The sequence below is a fragment of the Phacochoerus africanus genome, chromosome 2 (assembly GCF_016906955.1).
Source record: "Phacochoerus africanus isolate WHEZ1 chromosome 2, ROS_Pafr_v1, whole genome shotgun sequence".
Taxonomy (NCBI): Eukaryota; Metazoa; Chordata; class Mammalia; order Artiodactyla; family Suidae; genus Phacochoerus; species Phacochoerus africanus.
Genome location: NC_062545.1, coordinates 99,676,819 through 99,697,730, shown reverse-complemented (window position 1 = coordinate 99,697,730; position 20,912 = coordinate 99,676,819). Strand labels below are relative to the sequence as shown.

The 20,912-nt window shown below is 52.2% G+C and overlaps 1 protein-coding gene across 2 annotated transcripts in view; it reads left to right on the top strand.

Moving 5' to 3' along the window:
- ZBTB7C (zinc finger and BTB domain containing 7C) overlaps positions 1–9,851 on the top strand; it is a 405,485-nt gene extending 395,634 nt beyond the window's left edge. For both annotated transcript variants that reach the window (XM_047764322.1, XM_047764330.1), the window contains one exon: positions 7,336–9,851. In XM_047764322.1, coding sequence (XP_047620278.1) covers positions 7,336–7,987 — 652 coding nt within the window. In that variant the 3' untranslated portion in view covers positions 7,988–9,851. The remainder of the gene's footprint in view (positions 1–7,335) is intronic.
- The last annotated feature ends 11,061 nt before the right edge of the window (positions 9,852–20,912 follow it).

Here is a 20,912-nt window from a genome sequence, read left to right as displayed (position 1 = left end):
GGACCACGGTCCCTTGGGGCCCCAGCTTCAGGACCTACCCCTAACCAGTTGTGTGACTGTAACCAAGTCTCCTTCCCTCTCTGGGCCTCTGTTTCCCCACGTGGAACAGGAGAGAGTTGGATCAGGTGCCCCCTAAGCTCGCACCCATGTTATGACTCCATGTATTGCCCAAGATCAGAAAGTTCTAGACATGTTATGGCACCACTCTTTGTCTCTGCTTCCTCATGAGAGTGATGGATGTGCCAAGTTCACGGGCTTTAGCAAGAAAAACCTAGCTGGAGTTCCCATCATGGCTCAGCGGTTAACGAATCTGACTAGCATCCAGGAGGACACAGGTTTGATCCCTGTCCTTGCTTAGTGGGTTAAGGATCCGGCATTGCCGTGAACTGTGGTGTAGGTCACAGACGCAGCTTGGATCTGATGTTGCTGTGGCTGGGGTGTACACAGCTGTAGCTCCAATCCAGCCCCTATCCTGGGACCCTCCATAGGCTGGGGGTGTGGCCCTAAAAAGCAAAAAAGCAAAAACAAAAACAAAAAAACACCTAACTGCCTGGTACACAGTTAGGATTAGTACTGACAGGAATATCCCTGAGCCTGGATTCCTTTTCTGCACCCGCCAGGGGCCAATGCTCCTTGTTTCTGCATTTCCTGCCTCCTGCATCATCTTGCTGTCTAAGCCTTCTGACAAGACAAGGGCCCCAAGAGCTGGGGACATGGGGGAGGCTCCACAGGCAAGAGGAGCAGCCAAGGGAAACATCACATTCCCTGCCCTGGGAATGACAGAAAATAAAGGCAGCAAAGGCGGCCCCTGAACAAGTGTTCCCATCTGCCAGGAGTGCTTGTGTGGCTGAGTCAGGGTCACAGAGGGCAGACAGGGAGACTAGTCCCCCCAGAGCTCAGGACTCACCGGGAGGGCAATGGTGATACACACGGGGCCATTAGGGACACTGACACATCCTCCTCTGTCGCTCCCTCCTCATCCCTGGGGTGACCTGCCTTGGGGTGCAGTATTCAGGTGCTCTGGAAGGTCAGGGTGAGACCCTGGGGAGCATGGGGAAGGGTTTATGAAGGACTGCACTTGGGTTTGACCTTGAAAGATCAGGGGGATGGAAGCAGTCTGCAAGAGTAAACTCAGAGATGAAGGATGTGGGTGCAGGGAGGAGGCGGTGGGGAGTGGGGGCCCCCCAGCTGGAGAGGAAGGAGCGCCCAGGCTGGCATCTATGCTTGGACATCTGGTGGGAACCTGAGGATGGAGCCTGGTGTCCAAACACAAAATATGCACAGAAGGGGGAAAGGAGCCAGGGTTTACCAGCATCCATCCCATAATATGGCAGGCTCTGTGCCAGGGGGGCCAGCAGTCCAGCTCACGCCAGCACATATTCACAGATGCAGAGCTGACCAGAGCACGGCCTGCTAGGGGAAGAGCGTGTCCTTGTGGTATGTAGGTACAGTACTATGGGGAAGGATGGGGGCTGACAAAGGAGATGGATGATCATTTCTTTTGTTTATTGAGATATATTTGACATATCATACTGTATAAGTTGGTATCCAATGGTGATGATTTGCTCTGCATATATACACTGTGAAACAAGTGCCGCAATCACGTTGGTTAACACACCCATCACCTCCCTTAGTTACCTTGTGTGTGCGGTGAGAACATTTAAGCTCTATTCTCCTAGCAACTTTCAAGGAGACAACACAGTATCGTTAGCTGAAGTCACCAAGGGCCCTCAGATCTTAGTCCTCTTAAAACTGGGAAGGGTGAGCTGGTAAGGAGACTTGAAACCACGCCGAGGGGTAAGTTAGCACGTGGGCCATTGGATGGTGGGAGACCCCAGGGAAGATTTTAAGGGAGACCACTGGATCCCCGATCCTGAAGGAAAGTGACTAAGAGCTCAGCGCCTGAGAGTCAGGCTGGAACATTCCAACTTCATTCATGCTGCTTCTGCCAGCAGATCAGATGCGTAAAAAAACAAGGGTTGAAGAGCCATAATAGATGAAGCCAACCAGCCAGAAAAAGATTCAGTAGTAGCCCATTACCCAGATGCAAACACTCTCTGAAAATGGTGCAGCCCAGCCTCCCATTTTAGAGGTCAGGAAACTGAGGCCCGGGGCAGCTAAGGACCTGATCTGGTGTTTGGAGGGTGCCAAGCCCCAGCCCAGCTCTGCCAATGCACACCTGCATTATATCCATATAGAAATGTCATTACAGGCGTTCCCGTTGGGTGCAGCACAAACAAATCCAACTCGTATCCAAGGTGTGGGTTCGATCCCTGGCCTCTCTCAGTGGGTCAGGGATCCATTGTTGCCATGAGCTGTGGTGTAGGTCGCAGACACGGCTCAGATCTAGTGTCACTGTCGCTGTGGCATGGGCCAGCAGCTATAGATCTGATTCGCCCCCTACCCTGGGAACTTCCATATGCCGCATGTGCGGACTTAAAAAAAAAAAAGAAAAAGAAAAAGAAATGTCATTACAGAAGTAAGGAGGCTATTCAACGTTAGCAAGCCATTCCCTCCTTGGGGATGGACTGGATTAAGTCCGTATTTTCAAAGTCCTGGGAAACAGATTCCTATGCAGGTGACTCGGCCCTCTGACTCAGTCATGCTCCTGGTAAATAGATCCTCTCTAAATTTTTTTTTTCTAAGTATGAGCTTTTCCCACTCTCCTCTCCCCTGCTCCCATAGCCCAGGCTGAGCTGCTGACCCCATCTTCTGGCTACAGAGATAGAAGGTGGGCTGCAGGTGCCCTGTTTTGACAGTTCAGGCTGAGCTTTCTGAGGCAGCCCCTCAGGCTGGGAGCAGTGGGTTTGAAAAAACAGAAACAGATTCGCAGACAGAGAACAGACTTGTGGTTGCCAAGGGGTAGAGAAGAGAAGTGGGATGGACGGGGAGTTTGGAGTTAGTAGATGCAAACCATTACATTTAGAATGGCTAAGCAATGAGGTCTTTATGTACAGCACAGGGAACTATATCCAGTCTCTCGGGATAGAACACGATGGAAGATAATATAAGAAAAAGAATGTAGGAGTTCCTGTTGTGGCTCAATGGTTGACAAATCCGACTAGGAACCATGAGGTTGCAGGTTCAATCCCTGGCCTCACTCAATAGGTTAAGGATCCAGCTGTGGTATAGGTCGCAGACACAGCTCGGATCCTGTGTTGCTGTGGCTCTAGTGTAGGCTGGAGGCTACAGCTCTGATTCGACTCCTAGCCTGGGAACCTCCATATGCTGCAGGTGCAGTGCTAGAAAAGACAAACACACACACACACACACACAAAGAATGTTTATATATGTATGACTGGGTCACCATGCTGTACAGCAGAAATTGACACAACATTGTAAATCAACTCTAATTAAAAAAAAAAAAATCTTCAGAAGAGCTTGCAAACAAACCATGCCCTAGTTAGTCCTCTAAGTTCCTCTGTCCCTCACCAGCTGATAACTTTGGGAAAGCTGTCTGACTTCCTGGAGGCCCCAGCTCTTCCTCAGTCCAAGTGAGGAAATTATTGCAGGTGTGTGGAATCAAATTCACTCAAACCCAGATTCTCCTATCTAGCCTTAGGTTCAACTCTGCACAGAGAGGTTAAGTCACTTACCTAAAGGTCGCCCAGCAGGTTGGGGGGGTGCAGGGTCTGCAGCTGGAACAGGGGCTCCCACACCCTTAATGGGGACCCCTCTCCTGCACTATGCCTTGCCTCTGAATAATGCCCTTCCAGGCCACTGAGAGTGTGTATTCTCCTGTCCAGAGCAGGCGCTCAAGGTGAGAAAGTTATAGCCACCTTCTCAGCACTTTTCACACACTTGGGCCAAACACCGCTGAAGTGTGATTTATTTTAGCTGCCCTAATGAAAAGCTCAAGAGAAGCAATGCATATTTAAAGGAGGCCCTTGACATTTGAAGATTTACCATTTGCACTGTCCATTATTTGAGAGTGACCCTCGGGTCAACTATTAAATATATGTAATCATGACTTTTTGATTAAATAATTATTTTTTATTGAGGTAGAGTTGATTTATAATATCATGTCAGTTTCAGGCGCATGGCACAACGATCCAGTTATATGTATATATATATTCTTCAAAGTCTCAGCCCCTATAGGGCATCACAAAATACTGAGTATAGTTCCCTGTGCTGTAGAACAGGTCCTCGCTGGCTGTCAATCCCCTACGTAGTAGCGTAGTAGCATGTATATTGTTGATCCCAACCTCCTAATTCACCCCTCCCTCTTCCTTTCCCCTTTGGTAACCATAAATTTGTTTTCCATGTCTGTGAGTCTTTTTTCTGTTTTGTTTTTTGGTTTTTTGTTTTGGGAGAGTTTTGCTTTTTTGTTTGGTTAGTTGGTTTGTTGTTGTTCTTGTTTGCTTTTTAGGGCCACACCCATTGCAATATGGAAGCTCCCAGGCTAGGGATCAAATCAGAGCTTCAGCTGCCGGCCTACACCACAGCCACAGCAACACGGGATCCGAGCCACATCTGTGACTTATACCACAGCTCACTGCAACACCAGATCCCCCACCCACTAAGCAAGGCCAGGGATCGAACCCAAGTCCTCATGGATACTAGTGAGATTCATTTCTGCTGCGTCACAATGGAAACTCCTTTTTGGAAACAAGTTCATTTGTATCTCTTTTTTTTTCAGATTCCACATATGAGAAATATCGTATGATATTTGTCTTCCTCTGTCTGCCTTACTTCATTTAAGATGATAATCTCTAGGTCCATCTATGTTGCTGCAAATGGCATTTTTACATGTTTTTTAAGGCTGAGTAATATTCCATTGTATATATGTACCACATTTTCTTAATCCATTCATCTGTGGATGGGCATTTAGGCTGCCTCCATGTCTTGGCTATTGTAGATAGTGCTGCTACGAACATTGGGGTGCCTGTATCTTTTCAAATTATAGTTTTCTCTGGATATATATACTCAAGAGTCGGACTGCAGGATCATATGATAGCTTCATTTCTAGTTTTTTGAAGGAACCACTATAATAGTGATTATGTAATTACGTAGTAGTGATTTTTTTAAAAATCGACCTTATAAGTTTATGGTGAGAACTGAACGAGATGATGTATTTGAAGCCCCACCAGTTACTCTCAGCTCAGGCCTCCACCAGGCCCCAGTGAGAATGTGAGTCCCACAGCCAGTGAGTGAGCCTAGCCAACCACCTAGCACCAGTGTTTCCATCAGAGCCTGAGCAAATGTGTGGCATTAGGACATGTTCCTCGGGACTGTACAGCATCACTCTAAGGGTACAGAGAGCACTCTGCACCCCACCCCTATATTTCCACACAGGTCCCAGTGCAGTGTTGAGGAAAGAGGCCTGGACTGTTCTAGTCCCAGCTCTGCCATTAACCTCATGGTGACCTTAGCGACTTCCCCTTCTGGGCCTCAGTTTGCCCATCAGCCAAGGGAAGGCTTAACCTAGGCCCATGGTTCTCAGACCAGCAGCAGCAGCAGCAGCAGCATCTGGCAACTTGTTTGAAAAGCAAATTCCCTGCTCTCCTCCCCCGGCCCCCAACCAGAGACCCACTGACTCAGGCTGTTGGGAGTGGGGCCCAGCACTCTGTGTTTTATCAGACCCTGATAATGACTTTGATAATGGTCATCAGGTTTGAGACCCACTGTCCTGGATGCTCTCTAAGGCCCCTTCCTACTCAACAATCCAATGACCTGGATGAAATGTGGGTTACAGACACCATACAAGCAGCATGCTGGCTGGGGGGAGGGGGCGGTTCATGGGATGCCACAGCAGGGCACTGTACAGCCTAGGGGCAGCTGGTGGGTTGTGGGAAGGGCAGGGACAGGAAGAAGGGAGGGCGTGTGGACACCAGGCAGCCTCAGGCAGCAGTGCTGGCTTCCTCTTCCCTGCCCACCCCACTCTCCATTCCCCCATCTCCCAGCTGCCCCGCCTCCGCCCTGAGCGAGTGCAGGGAGGAACAGATCTGTCCTCTTGGTCCTTCTCCCCTGATCCCTGTAATGTACACAGGAAGGTCTATTTGTCTCCTGCCGCGCCCCTGGGGAATTAGTTGGAAAATGAGAACCAGTGAGACCTCTAGTGGCCGGGGTGGGGGAGACACCAGACACCAGGACCTGCTCCTGCTGTCCTGGGTTTATGCTGAGTGTGGTTTAAATCTGGCCATTTTAGGGCGGTTGCCTGGGCTCCACATCTGCTCTAAACTCCAACCCGAGCCAAAAATTACAGGCCGCCACTCCACCCAAGCCACACCTGCAGGAGGTTGGAAACAGCTTCCTGGCCTGCCGGGCCTGGTCAGGGAAGGCTGCAGAAGGATCCTGAGAGTTCTAGCAGCCCAGCTGACTCCACCTTGGCCAGGCTGAAAGGCTCCTTTAGCTGGCTTATGCAGCCTTCAGTATTTATGAAAACAACCCTGTGATGTCAGTTTTCCTTTCAAGCCCCCCCCCCCCCCCCCGCCCCCAGAGGAGTGTTGAATCTAGCTCAACACAAACCCAAATTCTCCCCCATCAGCCCTGGACCACAGGAATTGACATCGAGCACTAGGTTCAGCTCTGTGCAGAGAGGTTAAGTAAGTCACCTGAGGTCACCCAGCACACGGGTGCGGTGGGTCTGCAGCTGGATCAGGGGCTCCCACACCCCCCGAGGGGGGAGCCGCACCCCCACATCATACCTTACCTCTGAATAATACCGCTTAAACCCTGAAAAGCTGTGCCCTCGATTAGGCTGCATTCTTGTTGCACCTGGCTCTTTTGTAAGCCCTGGAATTGTCTGCAGACAAAGAGGAGAGCCCAGGGCCGGGGCTAAGAAACCACAATGCAGGAGACTTGAACAAGGTGTGCCAGGTCCCCAAAGCCTCCCAGATTAGTGCTGAGGGCAGACAGGTCTCAACAGCCCAGGGGCTGGAATGGGACCAGGGCGAACCTGGAGGGAAGACCCCATTGCCTGCAGAGAGTGGACGTGAAATGAAGGCGCATGCCAGTATCAGAAGCAGTAGCCCCACTGGCGGACTAATGAAAACAGTTTTCGGGGGCATATGTCCCAGCAAGTCTATTTTCCAGTCTAGGAGACAGGACCTGATAGAGTGGCTGCTTCATTACTCTGACCTTATTGACAAAGACCCTTTGGAGTGGCAGGGGCCTTTCAGGACCCAGCTCCTGCTCTGCTGTCTAATTCAGGGAAGGAGCCACAGCTGTTTTAGGGTGGCACAGTAGCTGGAGGTTAAATCCTAGGGGTCCCATTCCTGGAAGTTGACACCACGGGCAGTAGGGAGCCTTAGCCAGTTCTGGAGGAAGGGGAGTAAAAGAGTGTGGAGTGGCTCCCGGGTTTCCCCACCAATTGACTCGGGTTCTGCGTTGCAGGCAGGACAAGCTGAAGATCCACATGAGGAAGCACACGGGCGAGCGGCCCTACCTGTGCATCCACTGCAATGCCAAGTTCGTGCACAACTACGACCTCAAGAACCACATGCGCATCCACACGGGCGTGCGGCCCTACCAGTGCGAGTTCTGCTACAAGAGCTTCACGCGCTCCGACCACCTGCACCGCCACATCAAGCGCCAGAGCTGCCGCATGGCCCGGCCCCGGCGCGGCCGCAAGCCTGCCGCCTGGAGGGCCGCCAGCCTGCTCTTCGGGCCCGGGGGCCCAGCCCCGGAGAAGGCGGCCTTCGTGATGCCGCCAGCGCTGGGCGACGTGGGCGGCCACCTGGGCGGGGCCGCCGTGTGCCTCCCTGGTCCCAGCCCAGCCAAGCACTTCTTGGCAGCGCCCAAGGGCACGCTGAGCCTGCAGGAGCTGGAGCGCCAGTTCGAGGAGACGCAGATGAAGCTGTTCGGGCGCGCTCAGCTCGAGGCCGAGCGGAACGCGGGGGGCCTCCTGGCCTTCGCGCTGGCCGAGAACGTGGCCGCCGCGCGGCCCTACTTCCCGCTGCCCGACCCTTGGGCCGCGGGCCTGGCCGGCCTCCCCGGGCTCGCTGGCCTCAACCACGTGGCCTCTATGTCGGAAGCCAACAACTAGGCTGGTCCTCGGTCAACCCCAGCCCTGCTTCCCTGTCCCGTTTTCCCTTCCAGGCCCACCCGCCCCATCCAATGGGTTTGAACTTTATATTTCAAAATCGCAAAAGAAAAAGGAAAAAAATACCAGCAGCCCTGGTATTTTCTGGGCCTCCTGAGGCAGCTGCCTCCCTTTTGCTGGTGTCTGAGATGGGCATCTCCTCCCAGCAGGCCTGACCTCTCCCTGGCTGGCTCTCTGCCCTCACGGGGAAACCTACAAGGGCCCAGGCCACAGAGGGGGCCCCAGGCTGTGTGCCTGGGAGCACTTTGGAGCTGGGTGAGGCTAGATGGAGGAGGTGGTTTGGTCAGAGGCAGGGGGATGGAGCGGGGTTGAAGGTCAGGCCCTGAGGCACACATCTGGTGAGCCCCACTCTCTGTGACAGAGGTCCTGCTAATCCTGTGCCCTTAAGTCATTGTTCCAATTTCCAGCAGCCCTGGGATATTTAGGGGAAAGTTCCTATTGGCAGAGAGACCTCCTGGAGTCAGGAGCAAGGCTCCTGGAGTCCTGGCCCATTCTTCCCTCCCTGTCCTGTGACCTTGAACAAGTCAGCCCTGGGTACCCCAGTTTCACCCTGCTGGGAAAGGGGGCTAGTGATTTCATTTCCTTTCTACCATCCATCCCTACACTTCTACATGCCCACCCTTCCCAGCTTTGCCCTCCTAATGTCCCTGGTGACCCTTTCTGTCTTACTGGGCTTAGTTGTGTGACATCCACCTCTATGTTAGCACAGGTGAGAAATGTGGCCAAACTCAACAGGGGTGGCAGAGGGAGAGGGCTGGAGTGGGGCTTGTCCACAGCTCCCAGGCAGCTTTGGAGAGCTCCAGTCCAACCCCCTCTCCTCTGGGCAGGCCTCTGTGCATGTCTGGGGACATTTAGCATTGTCCCCACTTCCACAGGCTCCCTCCAATGCCATAAGGAGTCTTGCAGGACTCCTGGAGTCAGTATAGAAGGTATGGGGACCACTTCTTAACACCTGGCAAATGCCTCCATCTACCTGATCTCCGCCTGGGAACAGACAAAACGACCAGTTACCCAGATATCTGTTTCCTTTCTAGTTTTGTGGGCTTCTCAGGACTTTGGCATTGCTGTGTTTGAACACCCTTAACGTTGCCCCCACCTCCATCCCCTGGCGAGGAAGCTGGGTGACTGGTGTGGGGAGTCAGAGCCTGGCTCCAGCCTGGGATGGAGGGCTCTGAGCAAGGGCTGTCCGCACATTCTCCAGTGTGGAGCAGATCCTGAGAAAGAAGACGACTCTGCTAACCCAGTGCCTTCCTGGTCTCTCCCTTTGCTGCCCTTCCCTCCCTTTTCTTGCTGAGTTTTGCTTTTGTTTCTCAGTAGCCCCGAAGCCTCTGCATGGATGGCCCAGGGCTAGTGTCCCCATCCAGGAGCTGTGGGCACAAGAGACTTCGGCTCTTCCTATAGCCTTGGCTTCTTCCCCGAACAAACACGCACACACAAAACAAAAAGGCCAGAGAAGACCACAGACTCTGTCGCTCTGCCAGCCCCCTCCGAAAAGACCTCTGACTCCACACAGCACCAGACGCCCTGACGGCCAGAGGGGACTGCTGCGGACACCCTCCTGTCCTCAGATGCCATCTGTCTGGGCAGTTGCCGCTCAGATTCCCATCTCCGTTTCTGACGCTCGCTTCTGGGACCCACCAGCCAGCATGCCCATGTTCCCCCCCACCCCCACCCCATCAGCCAAGGGAGTGGGGCTGACCCAAACTTTAAAACGAGGAAAAAACCCGATTTGAATCCAGTGGTGTTGGGGCTTTGGTTTTTATTTTGTAAAGGTAATGACTTCTTATAAACTCAATTTTTCAGATGACTGATTTGTTCTTTCTGTTTTCTCTTGGCTGCAGTTTGGAGTTGTACATTGTAAAATATCCAAAGATGTTGAGTACTGTATGATCAAGAACTTGAAGCAAATGGGTCATGGGGGGCGGGCAGGGGTGGTTGTGTTTTGTTTTATGTCCCACCCCCTTTTTGGATGTTTCGATTTCCCTGTCTGTGGGAGGACTCTGGAATTTTTTCTATTTATAGCTCTTTTTTTATGTGATTGCTTTATGTAAAATGACACTCAACAAAAGTTTGCCTTAGTGTTTCAAGGGACAATCTTCCATAACTTTGGTCGCACGCCGCATCCTGCTGAGAAAAACTCTCAGTTAATTTTCTGGCCTATTTATTAAACAGTATTCATTGACTTGATTAAATTATGCTGAGAGTGGCCCTTCTGTGAGAGGTGACAGCCACCAGACAATCGGTAGACCTTCGTGGCTTAAGATTTTTGACAGTTGGGTGTCACAGATTTATAAAGACATCTTTATGGGAAAAAAAAAACCCCACAAATCTTTGATTCTTATTCAATAATAGGAGGGACAGCATTTTAAGGGAGGAAAAAGCCACATTTACTCAGCTCCCAAGGTTCCTGTTGTCATTGTAGGTGTCAGTGGGGGGTTAGGTTGTGGGGAGACCAGAACTCAGGTGGTCCCCTGCCTTTTTTGATTTGTGAGGCTCTCCTAGATCATAAGCTTTGGGGCACCTGTGACACTGAGTTGGAGGGGTGTCTGTGTGTGTGTGTGTGTGTGTGTGTGTGTGTGTGTGTGTCCACATGTGCGGGTGCAGCCTGTGGTGCGTGAGCAAGGGAGAGCAGAAGGGCTGCTGATTTTTTTAACACATCCATCCTACCAGCTCCCTGGCTTGTCATCCAGAGCGGCCTCGGGCTGGCCCTGCTACCCTCTCAGTCTTCTTCCTTTCATTCCCTGGCACTGGAGTGGAACTTGCTCACCTGACCCTCACTCCCAAACAGGGAACGCTAGACCCTGAAGGAGGGGAGGGAAGTATACTGCTGTCATTGAATGAGGTCAGCTCAACTCAGGTCGACCCAGAGCACAGACCCTTTGAGTAACCCTGGTCTTTGAACTCTGCTTTCTGTATAACCAAGGGTTAACCCCAAGCCACTTTTCTGTGTTCAGAGCCCCTTTCTTGCCATGGTAAGTGCTCTTATAAACCTAACGCAGCATTTCTCAGTAAGGGAGAAAGAACTGGTCTAGGTTTGGACTCCAATCCATGTCCTCAGGCTAATCGCTCCTCTACCTTGGTCCTTGCTCTCACAGCAAAGGAGATGGAGTTTCTCCAAGAAACTCAGAAACTCGGAGCCTCGCCAAGTTTTCTACCCAAACACCCCTCAGCAGAGGGGGCCAGCTAGTTAGGGAACTGGGAACTGAATTCTCAAGAAATAGCCTGAAGCAACCTTCCTGAAGTATGAGACGCCTCTGAAGTCTCATGTTCTGGTGGTGACACTCATGCTTCTACATTCTGTTACATAATCGGCACGCATGTGTCTGAATATAAAACTATTGTCTTCAGCATAACTTGCCTTTTCCCCAGGATCTTCTACCAAGGCCAAGGTGGCCCTCGGTTACCCTGGAGCTTTGAAGGGCCCCAAGCTCATGGCTGACTCAGGGCTTGGGGTGAAGCATGGCCCAGTGCAAGGATACGAGGCCAGCGGCTTGTCGGGATTCTGCTCAGCTCGAGTATTCTAGGATCACCGGGTCCTCATTTTGGGGGTCTGTGTCCAATGAGGGCCAGAGGGGGAGGGAAGTGGGCCCACCAGGCTCTGACCTCTGGGGGCTTTGAGCGTATCATGTGGTAAAGTTGGCTCTAGTCCTAGCCAGGCAGCTGTTTCACAGAGGCATACAAGACATGGCTTATTCCTTGGACCTCAACATGCTGAGGGAGTTGGGGCACTGACAGCAAAGGGAACTTCAGTTGGAGATAAGAGACAGGAAAGGGGATGAGGCCACTGAAGACAGGCCATAGAAGCAGGTGCATCTTACCTGGGAGAAGAAGCCTTAAGATACATTAGAACATGGCGTTCCCGTCCTGGCTCAGCAGAAACGAACCCGATTAGTATCCATGAGGACTCGGCTTTGATCCTTGGCTTTGTTCAGTAGGTTAAGGATCCCACGTTGCCATGAGCTGTGGTGTAGGTCACAGATGTGGCTTGGATCCAGCATTGCTGAGGTTGTGATGTAGGCGGGCAGCTACAGCTCTGATTCAACCCCTAGCCTGGGAACTTCCATTTGTCTTGGGTGCAGGCCTAAAAAAACAAATAAAATAAAATAAAGTAAAATACAATAAAATAAAACAAAATAACAAAACATTAGAACAGGACTTGGAATTGCAAAAGTTCTGTCAGGTAGAGGAAGGATCTTACCAAAAGTGTGGCCAAGGCAAACCAGTAGGAGAGAGATTCCAGGAGACAGCTGGGTGCCTAAACGAAGAAAAATAACTTCCTAACGTGTGGAGTTGTCCTAAAGAGGAACAGGCCCCTTGCGAGGACAAAGCTCTTAGTCAATGGAAGGCTGTAGCATTACCTTTCCAGAATGAGATTCCTGCATGGAAGGAGGGCTTTCTAGATGGCCTGTCTCTTGGGTCCCTTCCATCTGATTTGTGAAAAGGAACATCTGTATCCTCATATGACCATGGATGGAGGACTGTGCCAGGGAAAGTAGGTGACAAGTGAGAAAGATGAGTTGGGACACATTCACAAAGCTCAACTTGGTGGCTTCTGGCTGCCTGCTGCCCCCAGCCCGCTTCCTGCTCACCTACAGCAACTTAGAACCAGAGAAATAGGACTCTGTGTAGAAGAGGCCCTGATTTATTTTGAGGCCCAGGATAAGTGACAGAAGAATGATACTGAGCCAACAGGAAGTAAGACTGTCTCTCGTCTCAGGACTTCATCTGGGCCCAAGGCCTGCCCTTGCAGGGGAGAGCCAAGGTCTCCATTCTCAGGGCCTCGGAGGTCCCTGCCCCTCCCTGGCACGGCTCTCCACAGACCCCACCCTCCTCTCTTGTGACCTTGTCAGCTCTTCCAGCCTTAGGCTCCTCTGAGCATTTCCAGAGACAGACACACCCAGGTTTCCCCTTCTGTGCACTTTCCCCTCTGAAAGCAGGTGGAGTGAGGGCTTCTTGCTGGGGAAATTGAAAGCAGGGAGTAGGGAGGCTGCCTGGGCCAGTGCCCTCATCTGAAAAGTCTGTCACTCAGACAGGAGCAGAGTCGGGAAGGGTCCCACGGGAGGGAAATGCCAGCTATATGCAGAGGGTGAGGGTTCTCCAGGGACCCGGGACAAATTCTGGAATCAAGACGTTTGTATCCAGTGCCCCCCGCCCCTTCTCTCGGTGCCCCTCCCCCCTCCACTGCCCTTCAGGATGTGGGTGCTCTCTCTTCCTTTTGCCTTCTGGGAGGTCCAAACCCAGAGAGGAACCACCACCATCAGGAGTGGACATGACTCACAGGCTCCCTCTTCTGGCCACTGCAGCCCCTGCTCTCCGTTCAAGGTGGCCAGCAAAGCAGCTAACAGGCCCCAAGCAGCCAACAAGGGTGGCCCATCTGGACAGAAGATCTTAAAATAAGACCAGTGGGCAGGCACCAGCCAGCCTAAGCCTTCCAGCCCTCCCTCCTCTCCCCTCCCTGCTTCAGGCACTGGAGGGGGAAGGGGATGCAGGAAGCGATCAAAGAGCCTCTTCCCTCCTTCCAGGCTTGAAGCACTGAGGACTGAGTCAAACGTGCATTTCCAGCAATTGATGGAGAGAGGACTCCCTGGGGAAGCCCTGCTCATTTTTCCACACCCTGGACAGGGGTGGCTGTGACCTTGAGGGGAAGCCCCCCCTCCCCCCACCCCCACCAGGCCCAACCAAAAAATATGGGCCCAGAAACGCTCTGTCCAATAAGGCCAAGATATCTCAAATCTGGGCAATCCTGGACAACCTCAAAACTGATCACTTTATCTGCAGCCAGACATGCACACATACGACAGGCACACACACACACCACACACACACACACACAGAGTCATCAGACTAATGAGACACAGGCTGATGTCATCCTTCCTTGTAACAATAGGTGACCCCACAGGGCACCCATAGGACCCAGCATAGCCCTTTTCCCCACAAATCTCCCTGCTGGAATATTTATAACACACACTGTCATTTTTATCCTTGTGGTTCCTCTATTTCACCATGAACTCTGATCCTTGACAACTAGAGCAAAAGGATAAACAAATCGGTTTATGGAATAAGGAAGGAAGACAGGGTGAATCAGACCCTTTTCCCATGTTCCTCTAGAAGTGAATAAATGAAGCACAAACCCTCTGAATAACATAAGTCCTTCGGCCCCAGGAGACCCTTACCTCCATCCATCAGTGGGCTCTTTCCCCATTTGTATCGGTCATGGTTCTTAAGCCTAACACCAGACCCCATCCCAGGTAGCTTAAGTAGAAAAGGTAATTATTAAAGGAAATTAAGTCCCCAATTGAAACAAGAAGCCATGGAGTCAGGCTTGCAGGACCACACCTCTCAGCAATACCAAATCCTTAACCCCACTGAGCGAGGCCAGGGATCAAACTCACAACCTCAGGGTTCCTTAGTCAGATTTGTTTCTGCTGTGCCACGACGGGAACTCCTTGAGAAGGTAGTGTTCGATAGTTCCTAGGCTTGGGGAGGGTGAAACAGTGCAAGATGTTTGTTTGTTTGTTTGTTTATGTCTTTTTAGGACCACACCTGTGGTGTATGAAAGTTCCCAGGCTGGGGAGGGTGAAGCCATGTAGGATGTTTGTTTGTTTATGTCTTTTTAGGGCCACACCTGTAGCATGTGGAAGTTCCCAGGCTAGGGGTCAAATTGGAGCTGCAGCTACAGGCCTATGCCACAGCCACAGCATCGCCAGATCTGAGCCACATCAGTGACCTACACCACAGCTCTCATCAATGCTGGATCCTTAAGCCACTGAACAAGGCCAGGGATCCATCCTGAGTCCTCATGGATACTAGTCGGGTTCGTTACCACTGAGCCACGACAGGAACACCACACTCAGTTGTGCAGGTTGCAGACTGCATAACATCACTTTTGAAGAGGTGCCATTCACACCCTAGACAGGTTTATGTATTTGTTATAACAGGTACTGGGTTTCCACATCATATTGATTTCCAAGCAGATGGCAGTAAAGTGTCTGGAAGGGGTGTCCTTGTCCAAAATTTGTCCAGAGTCTACGGCCTGGAAGCCAGGAACCCAGGAACAACCCCAGACCACACTGTGGCCGGTGGTTCCAGCAGAGATGTGATGATTACTTATGCTGCTGTTGATGGGGATCATGACAGGCCCAGACCCCTTAGCTCACCCCATTATACACCAGCCCCAGGAGACTGGGACTCCGCCCCGTGGCCCACTCTCTACCACCCTGCTTCCTAGAAAACAGATTCCACATGTCTGGACCTCCTCCCGTTGCTCTGGTGTTGGTGCGTCTGACTGGAAGAGCTCAGGCCCCACGCCTCGGCCTAACTGCAGCCCAACTGGGGAAGAGAGCTTCTGGCTTCTGCCTTGAGCGGGAAGATCCATGATGGGAACTCTCCAACCAGAGGAAGTGCTCCAATAACGTGGGCGGCCTCAGAACCTGGCACAGATCCCTGCAATATTTTGCAAAGGAGAGGCTCCAAGTTCAAAGTGACAACATAGTGAGAATAAGGCTGGAGGGTGAGCTCCGGCAGAGTGAGGGCTACAGGCCCCATCTGCTGACTCCTTGTCCCTGCCAGGCACTGTCCCCGTTAGAAGCTGAGGCCCAGAATGAGGCAAGGACCCGGGACTGGGAGCAGAAGTCTGTTTAGACAAAGCTCTTACTGGCGATTTCCTCCAGACATCTCAACTCTCTACAGCTCTGCTAAGCATTCCACACAGGCGTTCCTGTCGTGGCTCAGTGGTAACGAACCCGACTAGTATCCATGAGGACTCAGGATGGATCCCTGGCCTTGTTCAGTGGCTTAAGGATCCAGCATTGATGAGAGCTGTGGTGTAGGTCACTGATGTGGCTCAGATCTGGCGATGCTGTGGCTGTGGCATAGGCCTGTAGCTGCAGCTCCAATTTGACCCCTAGCCTGGGAACTTCCACATGCTACAGGTGTGGCCCTAAAAAGACATAAACAAACAAACAAACAAACAAACATCTTGCACTGTTGCACCCTCCCCAAGCCTAGGAACTATCGAACACTACCTTCTCAAGGAGTTCCCGTCGTGGTGCAGCAGAAACAAATCTGACTAAGGAACCCTGAGGTTGTGAGTTTGATCCCTGGCCTCGCTCAGTGGGTTAAGAATGTTACCGTGAGCTGTGGTGTAGGTCGCAGACATGGCTCAGATCTGGCGTTGGCTGCAGCTACAATTAGACCCCTAACCTGAGAACCTCCAAAAAAAAAGACAAAAAATAAATTAAAAAAAAATAATAAATAAAGGTAACTTCCCAAGCAGTAAGCCTCCTCAGCATGGTCATTTCTGCCCTCTCTCTCCCTGGTGGTGGATACAGCCACCTCTACTTTCTCCCACACTCGAATCCACACTTCTCTGCTATCTTACTGAGAAGTAAGCTCCATGTTGAGCTTCCTTCCTCAAACTGGCTTTTCCTAATTTAATCCGCACAGCAAAGCCTGAATGTGTGTTTTAATGAAAACAGGCTTTTTTTGGTTGCCATTTCAACATCACTCCTATAGGAGCTCCACTCTGAAATGCAAAAGTGCATTTTCCTATTCTGATAGCTAGAATGGCTCACACAGGTGGGCCTTTGTGGCAGAGGGGGTGCAGCAGCTGGGGGAAGCGAGGGTGGCATCGCAGGAAAGAACATAGCAAAATGTGCCTGGAACGACGCCCTGGGGGATACTGGGGCTCACTACCTTACTTCCTCCTCCAGAGGGCGCTCCTGGTTTCTGGAAAAGATGGGGAACTTTCCCTCCCAGTCTGCACTTAGGCCCCGCCCACTGCTCTGGGGGGTCAGGAGGGGAGTGTTACTGAGTGTGTTTTGGTTCATAGAATGAAGGTGATAGCATACACTTGGAAGTTTCTGATGGGGCCAGAAGGCCCATGGAGAACTCCGGCCCCATGTGCCGTTAATAGGTGCTCAGTCACTGTTGCTCTTCTTTCTTCTTTGATCCATCAGCAACTTTTTTTTCCCTTTGCTTTTTGCTTTTTAGGGCCGCATCGGAGGCAAATGAAAGTTCCCAGGCTAGCAGTCTAATTGGACCTACAGCTGCTGGCCTACACCACAGCCACAACAATGCCAGATCAGAGCGTCGTCTGTGACCAACACCACAGCTCACCGCAATGCCAGATCCTTAACCCACTGAGGGAAGCCTGGGATCCAACCCGCCACCTCATGGTTCCTAGTCGGATTTGTTTCCACTGCGCCAGGACGGAATCTCCATATCAATAACATTTTAAATAACTGTTCTGGAGTTCCCATTGTGGCACAGTGGAAACAAATTCGACTAGTATCCCTGAGGATACAGGTTCAGTCCCTGGGTCCGGGACCCAGCATTGCTGTGGCTGTGATGTAGGCCAGCAGCTGGAGCTTCGATTCAGTCCCTAGCCTGGGAACTTCCATATGCCTCGGGTGCGGCCCCAAAAAGCAGAATAAATAAATGATTGTGTTTATGTTTCTTTACATTTTTCCTTTTGCTTTTCTTTTATTCTTCAAATGGAAAAGGAAGGAAGGAGGGAAGAGGGGAGGGGAGGCAGGAGGCAGGGAGGGGCAGAGCCTCACACATTACTTAGCCCAGTGATTATCTGAGTTGTTGTTTTGGGTAATCTGATTATGACGGTTAATCAATTGCCGGTTCCTGTGGGAAAGCTGGAAGAAAGAAGTACAAGGACATCCTCTTTTTAAATCAGAAGGATGAGCTGTTAATTTCTCAGGATGTGCCTGGCAGGTAAAGCTGTTGAAGACACCATGGGAGACCGACGCAACTATAGAAACATGTGGCCGGACCTCCCCTCCACATGCTGCCCAACTGCAACCCAACCTCCCTCAGCTCCCAGGACACAAGCAGGGACAACTCTGGAGTACGCTATGCTGGGGGCCAGGAGCTGGTGTATCGAGTTAAGAATATGCAGATTGCGACCTGCCGCTTGTGGAGGCAAGAGGCACCCACATGGGGGCAGCAGAGAGTTCCCTCAGCATGCCAACTCCCACTTTGCAGGAAGTGGAAACCGTGGGGTCTAAAAAATTACACCTAACAGAATTCGCTCAGTTCAGCAACGTGTACGGAGCGCCTATTAGAAGTCTGGAAGTATTTATAGATAACCGATAGGAAGGAGTAAGGGAGGAATTTCTTCCCCGGTGTAAAGTGAGACTTGGGAGAAATTTCCCCCAGGAGAATAAAAGCACCCGCGCTGGTCACAGAGACACCGGGGGGCAGGGCTGGGGGGCGCTGCGGTGGGGCGGGTGATGCGTGTGGGCTGGCGCCGCCTGGAGTCTGTTCCCGACTCCAGCGCGCCGGCGGGAACCGGGCAGCGGGACACTGCGGGCTGGGTTCCAGGCGGGGTCCCTAGGAAGGGGCTGTTTTGTCAAAGGGTGGGGAGGCTCCGAATCGGAAGTACCCCCAAGGCGCCCAGCTGCCCGGCCCGGTCCGGGAAGCCTGGCGCGCTTGTCGCTGAGCCCGGTTGGGCACGGGCGGGGGCACAGCACGGGGAGGGGAGGGGAGAAGCGAAGGGACGAGGAAGGAGGTCGGTCCCCGCCGGCTGCCGCCAGCCCCGCCGCGCCCCCGTGTGGCCGCCGCGCGCAGCTGCGCCGCGCAGGGAACAAAGCGCAGCCACGAGTGGGGGCGAGGAGGGGGCGGAGCCGGGGGAAACGTGGGGGCTCTGGCTCTGCGGTTCCAAGGCAGGCTGGAAGGACCCACAGAAGGATCTACGCCCCAAGTAGAAAAAACTATAACGCCAGACATGGCTGCTGCGGGAGATTTCGCGTAGCCGGGCAAGCAGGCAGGGGAGGAGGTGCTGTGACTCCCCACCCGCTGGTAAAGATTCCCGCACAGAAGCCTCCATCCGATCGCTGAGCAGAGATCGGACTCGGGATGGAGTTTGAGGGAGAGAGAGGAGAGCTCACTGCTTTAGAACAGAAGCTCCTGTTCATTTAGCCAGGTCCAGCAGAGCCATGTTTAAGAGGGGACGAGAGACAGTGGTGGCCCCCGGATACCTCACCCTCCGAGGCCGGGATATGGACTAAGGTCAGCGGAGATGCAGAGAAGCACATAGCAGTGGTCCCCCACCCTAGGCTCCCGCGTGCACAGTCTACCAGGAGACCCTCTGCAGCATCACCATCCCCAGAGCAAGGGGAACCTCTCCTGGCCAGGACCCTTCATCACCCGATCACACTGCCCTTTGTCCCTTGGTCTTTGCCATCTTCTGCTTTCAGAAGCTACCCTTGTCTAGCATCTCCTCTGGAGAAGGGAGTGCCACTTTCTCCTACAAAACAAAACCCAGAGCTGCCGGAGTTGGCAAGGGGAGAAGACTCTGCTGGGCACACTGCCATGGGTGCTGCCATTCCTGATTCCATGCTGTGGCCCCAAACTGGGTGTGGGACCCCTCCCTTAACCTTGTGCTTGCCTGAGACCAGGCTGGAGTATCCACTAAGGCTTGACGTGGGTAGGGGGCGGTGATCAAGGAAGAGAAGCAGATGCAGACCGTTCTGACCCTCTGCTTTCGGAGACACAACTTCTTAGTCAGCATCCTGGGCCAGTTCATCTTTGTTCCATGACCCACATCCTGGTGGGGGTCACAGCAAGTCCCCATCCACCTCCCAAGGCCAGTCTCAGAGAACCTCCTAGATCCCAGGGGATGGCCACACACACACACACACACACACACACACTGAACTGAGCCCCTTATCAAAGGGAAGGGATAAAAAATCATTCCTTTCCACATGGACTTTGGCCAGAAGGATCCTGTCTTCTCTAGCCCTGCCCCCTCTGCCGGGCTATTGCTCACAGGGCAAAAACTGACTGGTATCGAGCATTTCTATAGAGGATGCTGAGGGAGCATCCACTGTGTGTGCACTTTCCACCCTCCCTTTCAGCCCTGCAGTTTCCTTCCAGAGCTGGAACAGTGAGGTCTGCTTTCAACCCCAAGCCTAGGTCAGTTTCCCCTCAAACCTGTCCCTTCCTCTATTCTTCAGCTTCTAGCCTCCAGCACAGCCCTCTTCCCCTGTGAAGTGGTTGTTTCCTCACAGTTACCACCCACTCCAGTCTCATCAGTAAATGGCTGCTGAGGCTGTCACTTGAGAGCTTTGATGACGTCTGTGCCTGATGTCATTATCAATTGATTAAATACAAGTTCCTGTGGTCATTGGCATTGCTTCTGTGGACTCAGATATCAGGTCTTGGGTTAAGAAGTAACTTGCCTGATGACACGCTTTCCTGGAGAAAGCCATCAAATCCATCTTTTTGCTTTTTTGCTTTTTAGGGCTGCACCTGCAGCATATGGAGGTTCCCAGGCTAGGGGTCAAATCAGAGCTACACCTGCTGGCCTACACCACAGCTCACGGCAATGCCAGATCCTTAACCCACTGAGTGAGGTCAGGGATCAAACCCACAACCTCATGGTTCCTAGTCAGATTCGTTTCTGCTGCGCCACGATGGGAACTGCCAGGGAAATCCATCTTGATTTATATATTCTAGCCCAGTGCAGACCTTGACTGAAAAGGGCCAGATAGTAGATATTTTAGGTTTCGCAGGGGCGAACAGTCTCTGCTACAACCACTCAGCTCTGCAGTGGGAGTGAAGCAGCCACGGACAAGGCATAGTAAATGGACTCAGCTGTGTTCCAATAAAACTTTATTTACAAAAACAGGCATGGAGCTGGATTTGGCTCCCAGACTGTAGATTACTCTTTTCCACCCTTGATGTGTATTTCGGCATCGTGGCTTAACACAGCAGATTAAGTGGGTGAAAAAGACCTCAGCTTGACCCCAGAACACCCGGGTGGCAGGGCTAGGCTTGCACCTCATAGCTGGCGACCTCTGAATCTCTGTTTTCTCACCTAAAAATGGGGATCATGGGAGTTCCCATCATGGCT